This window comes from Priapulus caudatus, unplaced genomic scaffold (assembly GCF_000485595.1).
Source record: "Priapulus caudatus unplaced genomic scaffold, Priapulus_caudatus-5.0.1 Scaffold249, whole genome shotgun sequence".
NCBI lineage: Eukaryota > Metazoa > Priapulida > Priapulimorpha > Priapulimorphida > Priapulidae > Priapulus > Priapulus caudatus.
In genome coordinates this window covers 244,489-252,742 of record NW_014577310.1, presented here as the reverse complement: position 1 = coordinate 252,742, position 8,254 = coordinate 244,489, and the positions used below count along the sequence as shown (strand labels likewise).

Genomic DNA, 8,254 nt, shown 5'->3' with positions numbered 1-8,254 from the left:
GTGTGTGTGTGTGTGTGTGTGTGTGTGTGTGTGTGTGTGTGTGTGTGTGTGTGTGTGTGTGTGCGTGCGTGCGTGCGTGCGTGCGTGCGTGCGTGCGTGCGTGCGTGTGTGTGGTGCGTGCGTTTGTTTGACATCGCTTTTCTCCGTGATTTTTCACCTTTACTTTTTGACTTTGAGGCGTACTGCCATCCCATCCGACCCCATCCCATCCCATCCAATCCCAAACAATAAAAAATAATATAAAGATAAAAGACATGAAAATAATAATAAATAATAATAATAGTAAAAAAAATAGTAAATTAATTTTTTTCAATTTTTTTTAATGAATGTAGTAAAATTTATTTTTTCAATTTTGAAATTAACACTGAAGTGGCAGAAGTACATACTAAAGCCCGGCGCACACGTGAGTTATTTTACTCAAGTAAAATGACGCATGAGTCAAATTACTAATAGTAATAGAGTAATTTGACTTATGCGTCATTTTACCTGAGTAATAATAACTATCACTTACATGAAGTTTATATTTTAAGGCACGATTTGGTGGTTGTACGGGTATTAAAGTCTGCTAGTAATAGTTAATTGAGACAGTGTGCCCAGGTGATGAAAACTATAAAGGATTCGGATATTAGTTAGAAGTGTATGTGTATATTATTATCCAGATGGAAGACATGCACATTACCCGTACTGTTAATGTGTTAGTGTTGGTGTTGTTTTGAAAGTGATCGTACTCATTGTAGTGCAGAAGCCATTATGGTTTCCAGGTCATATGACTGTATATGGTCAAAGATCACTGAGCATGTGCAGATCTGCCAATCAGGTTCTGTTTGTTGTATTAGTGACCCATTGCATACGTGTACTGTGCAGCGGTTGTTAGAAGGTGCTGGTTGTTTAGAATTTTTGGGATGTGTGTAAATATATTATGAGCTATTGGTGCTGAAAAATCCACATCTGTATACATATTTGGTGATTGCAGGCAACCCTTCTATAGTACATCGTAATCCTCAGACCAGATAGGAATACAAATATATTAGTGAAAACCTGTACGTGTGTCTGTGCGTGTGCGTGTGCGTGCGTGCGTGCGTGTGCGGGCCAAAGGATAGAGAACATGGGTCCCAGTAAAACCAATGTGCCTAACCCTAACCCTAACCCTAATCCTAACCCTAATCCTAACCCTAACCCTAACCCTAACCCTAATCCTAACCCTAACCCTAACCCTAACCCTAACAATAACCCTAACCATAACCCTAACCTATTATATTGATATAATATTATATTTATATTGATCTAAATGACATTGGTTTTATTGGGACCCATGTTCTCTATCCTTGAACCCGTGTGCGCGTGCGTGTGTGTGCGTGCGTGTGTGTAATCACACGTGAATGCTTCTGCTAGCATCTACAGCAACGCGGACCACACACAGTGCCATCTAAAGTTCCTTTACTTCCAATATTCTTGGATTATCATCTCGCCCTCGTATCACTAACTGTTATTGAACGTCGTCTGATGTTTGGTTACTGAACAGTTGCGAGAGAGAGAGGCAACATTGGATAGCATCCGAAAGGAGATGGCTTCCCTGAAGGAGAAGCTGGGTGAGGGGAAGAGTGTGAACGTAGAGAGGAACCTGGATGCGTCTCAGTCAGGAGCGGCCGGAAAGGAAGACGACCACGATGTGAGTTCTCAATACACAGAAGCCGACCCTGAACCCCCGATGCCCGTATGAATATTCTTTTATCTCGCGATCGACTCGTATCACTATGTTACTCGAGGACAGTTTTCAGCGTATCTGATGATTGCATTCGGGTGGCGTAGCTAACTCATTTTTCCTGGAGGTATGAGGAAGGCAAAGATATGAACTGTGTGTGTTCTAGGCAGTTAACAGTGGACAGTTTACCATTAGGTATTCATCATGTAATCGTGTATAAATGGGGCTGAGGGCAGTTCCCTTGCCTGCCTCCATAAGCTATGGCCTTGGCATAATAAAGCAGAGACATTGTGCGTGATGTACAGATAAAATTATGTAATACATCAACCTGGACTTATCAGATCTGTGATTGAATGATTCGTGAATTGATCCTTGATCTGATCAGCTATTCACTATTCAGCTGAATTTGTCTCTTGGTAATTATGCTATGTATATATTTGCCCTGAGTAGCTGCACGAGTATTCAAGTTGGAGCTAGGTGTGTGGCATTGCTGTAAGTATATAGATGTGCTGTGACTGGGAATCACCCAGAAGCAGCATGATGAACAACTCGCCGTCCTTATGTATTTATTTCACAGTCGATATATTACAGTTTTACAGGCCTACAATTTTCCACGCACATTGTATGTGTATGGGTCTGCCAAAGGCGCAATAAAGATAAGACACTGTTCGTGAGTCGCAGATGAAATTAGCCCAAGTTGTATTTAATACGGGCATGGAATCTTGATTATTTGGAATGTTTAGAGGATTTCTCTGCCAAATTTGATTATTCAATAAGATCTAGTTGGGAATTCAGCAAAGTTAACTGGCTCTTGGAAACAAGTGAGTCTCTTAGCTAGGTCACACACTTTAGATCTTCAGATATAGTGAAAGGAAATATTCCAGTGCCAGAGGTATGTGCTGGAAATTGCTTCGGGCTGTATTGAGGCAGTAACTCAAGCATGTCAGAACGACAAGGTCACGTTGCAAGTACACTTCATACAATGGCAGTGATAAGCTGTTGCAGTATGGTGTAGTGAAGTGCAGTAGCTACACTCAGAACATGAATATGGCACTTGTTGAGGCGTGGCTTTTTTTCTCCATATTTTCAAGGTTTTTACTGCTTTCATTAGCAAGCTGTAAAGTGCAGTGTTGTGAAGTGAAAGGACTCCCCCCCCCCTGTGTAACTGTTCACCCTAAAATTATATAGCATCACTGTAGATTATTTGTTCAGGGGAGCCATTGATATAATTGAGTTAGAAATGAGTGGTTAAGTTATTAAATCAATAGGGTATACTGACAGAACTCCGCTATGTAAGCCACAAATAATTATATAGTTGCCTGAATAACTGATAGAAGAACAGTTTTTCAATTACGTCAGTCGTGGACAGTGTCACGTAGCGTCTGTCAGTAAAAGGGCTCAAGGTCACTCCGCGTATATATATATATATATATATATATATATATATATATATATATTTCCTGTTTTAGGTAGACAACTCCGATGAGGTAACATACTGGCTGAAGAGTGACCTACAGCACGCTAAGTGAAGTATTGCCGACCTAAACAGAAAACAGGTATGCGTAAATGACCTGTGCTCATCTGCACTGAGTTTTGGCAAACTTTTATTCTATTTCCCGACGCAAAAATCATTACAGCGAGTTGGTTATAATAAGCTGTGTGTGTACGCGGCTGTGGTTGTTTGTGTGTATATGCGTTTTCCATCTTTATTTTAATATCTTTGTTTGGATGCTGCACAGTCATTCGTAGCGAATACCTGTTTTTATATATACACATTGTTTGTTTGCCATCTCTTGATATATGCATTGTATGAATTATGGTTTCTATCAGTAATTGCACGCTAGGCTGACTTTATCGAATAAGCCAATTTCAATATTGACCGTGCACCATACGGTACTCGCTCTCAAAATAAGAAATTTGAGTAATTTATCTATCCTCAGACACCTCTACCTCCGTAGACGTGTCACTCCCTTTGTCACGTGTCACTATTAAACCGCCCCTGATATATATCAAGAGTAGATAATAACTACATGTGTTGTTATTATCTACTCTTGATATATATATATTATATAATAAATATATATGTATATCTATATATATATATATATACGTATTTAATTATATATATATATATATACTGTTGATTATCGTAATAACTAAATGGGATTCTCTCGGTTGTAGTGACAGAGAAGGACGTGACCTTGAACAACTAGCACAGGCAGCCGACACAACCTCAACTACGCGCCGACGGGCGACGCCGGCGACGGGCTTGCCGCCACGCGGCGCGCCGCCTCCGGCTGGCCGAGCAGCGCAACGACTTCCTCCAGAGGGAGCTGCGGCGCTACGAGCAGAAGCTGCAGACGCACGACGCGCGTCGATGCGGTGCAGTATCAGCAGTGGCGCCATCTACAGGAAGCAAGTGAGTGTTATAGGCTGCGCGGCGAACTTCAAGTTTCGTTTATAGAATTCTAGAAGATTTAGAGAAATTCAAGTGAGTATTATTCCGATGTGATAGCGAATGCTTCTTGTACCCAAAAAGTAGTATATTTTTTATATCTGGGTAATTCAGTTATCTAATTTTGGTGTAATGAAATGAGAACCATTACTGTAATTTCGTTATAATTTCTCCCCCCGACCCACCTGTAATTTCGTAAAAACATTAGTGAGAGGATAGATGGTTAGTATAACCATAAGTAACTAACAAAAATCACGTGCTGATACTTCAGTGAATAGTCTTACTTCAAATACTCACCTACTTACTCAATTACCACAAAATTAAAAAGCAGTGATCTAATTTGGTATGCAAGTTAATGTCTAATAACTTGTACATTCATGCTCTATTTCGTGATCACAGACTTGGGAGACTGAATGGCAGGCGGCTGAAAGAAAGAGTTCGATTGCTGAAGCAGCTGAGAAGCACAGCGAGCAGAATGACACAGTTGTTTAGTCAGACGCCCTACATAAGAAATCCGGTATGTGTGCTATATATTATGTGTGTGTGTATATATATATATATAAATATATATATATATATATCAGGAGTAGATAATAGGGAAGGAGTGTGACATCAATAAAACAAGGGAAACTTCGTCATTTCCTAGCCTTATTAATCCTACGATTTACTACGCGTAATCATCAACTTGAGCTTAAATCGTACACAGTACATTTCGGCCTAGCATTCGTGCGAATCGTTTCGTCGTTTACAGAAAGCAATCCGGAGATACGACTAAAACGTACGACACGATTTCCATTCTTTGGCCGCTCAATCCAAGTGCATTGCCCGCCTCTATTTAAAACAAAGGGCAGCTATACTGAGCGGTCTGTTGCTGTGCTTGCTCTCTTGGAATGTGGAATGTGGCGGTGTGGCTCGCGGGAGATTGGACATCGGCGAAAACCATAGACGCAACGGCCGAGTGCTAACTGTAGCCTGTATGCTGTAGCCTGTAACCGTGCAGCGACGCATCTCCCGCGAGCCCACCGCCACATTCCACATTCCGATGAGGCAAGCACAGCAACAGCGCGTCAGTATAGCTGCCTTTGTTTTATAGAGGCGGGCAATGGACTTGGATTGATGGCCAAAGAATGGAGAATCGTGTCGCACGTTTATGTCTGTATCTCCGATTGCTTGAGTAACGAGGAAAAGATTTCGCACGATGCTAGGCGATATGTACTGTGTACTGATTTGAGCTCAAGTTGGATGAGTTACGCGTAGTAAATCGTAGGTATTATAAGGCTAGTAAATGACGAATTTCCCTTGTTTATTGATGTCACACTCCTTCCCTATTATCTACTCCTGATATATATATATATATGGACTGTATTCTCTGTATTGCTGCAGACATACAACTTATTACATGAGTCTTCATGCATATATCTGTATCATTGTCAAATATGATGAAGCCTCGTGTTTTATTGTTTGGTTTATCACAAGTCATAGGCGATAAATCTAAATCTCAGTGCTAATGTAAGTATAATGCTGTGAACATTACATTTTACAGAGCAAACAATTTGGCGAAGATCTGAAGAGTACAAATCTGTCAATAAACCCAGCAGAAAAGTTTACCAATGGTTTAGGAGAACAAATTATCACTGTCCAGGATGACGTCTTTTTCAGGTACTGAAGCTGTAGGACAAGAGTGATTTATATGTAGCCTTATATCAAGATCATGGCTTCTCAAGCAAATTATTGCCATAAATATCAATGCTTTGCTTGTCCTAGATGGACATACGGAATGAATCGTTGGTCTAAACTAAAAAAATAAACAAGCATAATAAAGAAGCAAAGCAAACACAGTTGCAATATTAACAACAACGATCCATTTTTTTAGTTTTACTGAGTTGAAGACTACTATAAGTCCAAACTAGTAGCTCGTTACTAATTATTTCAGCTCTATGGCATCAAACCAACATGGGGTAGTACAGCAAAGCTAAACACGTACAAGCACATGCAAATGCACACGGACACATGCACATTTGCACAGACTTACGCACGCACGAACGCAAGCACGCACGCACGCACGCACACACGCACGCATGCATGTACATCCATACATACACATACATATTGTTGCACATTGCAGAGAGCAGCTGGGGAGTGAAGACTTGAGTCCGCGCTCACCAATGACACCGCGGTCCGAAAATGAAAACCTACGAGAGATTGTTGGTAGGATTCAGATGAACAACGAGTAAGTGCACGCTAGCATGAGTGCTTATGTATGCATCTGGAGTAGATAAAGGCGTAATTTCCCAGTTTATGAATGAATGCACCCAATCGAGTACTTCATAGGTGACATGGAATCTTAAGTGAGTGTGCTATTTCTGTGTTTTACACAGTGCCAAATTTTCCGTACGTTTTTTTATTTACTGTAAGCAGTACTGTCACTCTAATATTTTAATGAAGGTAACCTCTTGCTGTAAATGTAAATGATGAACTATTGTGTGTAGGTAGTTGCTATGCATACTGTAACCGTCGTTGATGATTCCATTGATTTGATGTAGGCTGGTAACAGTAAGAAACAATCGACTGGAAGAGAAGGTTTCCAAACTGCTCCAAGAGCTGGAAGATGCAAATGTTGGCCTCAATCGTCTCAAGGTTGGCATGCACAATATATTTTTTCTCAAATATTCCACGTTGTACTTTGCATGTCGACACCTCTACAACTTGTGGCGGTCATACATGTAGATATTCACATTCCACCAAGTTATCATTTATCGTGTTTTCACATTTTTTAATTTGAATGTATTAGGTCAAATAATCTACATATTATAAGTCAATGAACCTTTGCACAGCATCATTAGTGGCATAATCACGCAGATAATAACAGGACGTGTTGATAACACGTAAGAAAACACTGTTTTATGATCTTACTTTTGACAGTATGATATTTGACTGCACTAGCGGTTAGCTTGGTTGGTGTAGTAACTATTAGCAACAGTGATTATCAACATTAATTGTGCTCCATATTATCAACATTATTATTATTATTATTATTATTATTTACATTATTATCAACATTAATTGCACTCCACATTTCAGGCCGTACAGGAACAGTGTGTGGATCAACAGCTACTCATAGAAGGTCTCCAGGAACAGTTGAGTGAGAGCAGGTAAATCATACGTCTTCGAATATTATCCTTATACCATACCTTGTGCCAAAATTCGCAGTATTTATATTTACACAGTAATTATGTTGGATAAAGCACCTCAAATCTAATACATATAGGCTGTGGTGAACGTACTATGAAAGAGATGTTTAGCTCTCAACTAATAAATCTGGCCAGGCTCATAGTGAATTGGTAAGATATTTCTCACAAGTTCGAGCAGCAAGGAATCAGTTCATGTAGTAATTTCAGCTACACCATTACTCATGCCACAAGGATGTTATACTATGTATATAATTCACATTTTATACTAGACATAGTCTTATTTTAAAATTGTATATGCTGCGTTCACACGAGGAGTAAAAGTTGCGTTCACACGCTAAAATATACGCGGCTTGCTTAGCCGCGATTGCTCCGGCTTGCTTAGCGCGGAATCATATTCCGCGCCAACTAAGCCGCGTATATTCGGCACCACGCTGGCCGCGTATTGATTGTCGTGTGAACGCATTGTTCGTGTTGTTCGCGCGCATTTGTGAAACGCCTTGTTCGTGTGAATTGCGAAAGCTGTAGCGCTCTAACCTAGACTGCTGTCGCTGGGCACGACGTTAAGTGTAGCGTGTGGAACTTGTCGACCGGGGTACCAGTCTATAATTATATCCTAGCTAGCTAAGCGCTCGAATGCGCCCCCCCCCCCCCCCCGGCTCGTGTATCTCGTGTGAACGCATTTTACCAGAACTTAGCACCAAACTAAGTGCGGTACCAGCTAGGCCGTGTATAGTTGTGAACGGCAGCTATAGACACATACACACTGTTATGTACATTGTTATACACCGTTACTCATTGTTGTACATTGTTGTGCTTTGTTGTACATTCTTATATACTGTACAACGTTGTGTAGATATGTTTATGTTAATACCAATATGTTCATGTTTTCCCCTATATAATTATAAA

General features: G+C 40.4%; 1 protein-coding gene across 1 annotated transcript in view; it reads left to right on the top strand.

The window, feature by feature from the left end:
• LOC106808030 (myosin-4-like) overlaps window positions 1–8,254 on the top strand; it is a 44,794-nt gene that overhangs the window by 33,341 nt on the left and 3,199 nt on the right. Inside the window, exons 15-18 of the mRNA XM_014810579.1 lie at window positions 5,701–5,816; window positions 6,283–6,387; window positions 6,701–6,794; window positions 7,239–7,309. Of these exons, the coding sequence (XP_014666065.1) occupies window positions 5,701–5,816; window positions 6,283–6,387; window positions 6,701–6,794; window positions 7,239–7,309 (386 nt within the window). The remainder of the gene's footprint in view (window positions 1–5,700; window positions 5,817–6,282; window positions 6,388–6,700; window positions 6,795–7,238; window positions 7,310–8,254) is intronic.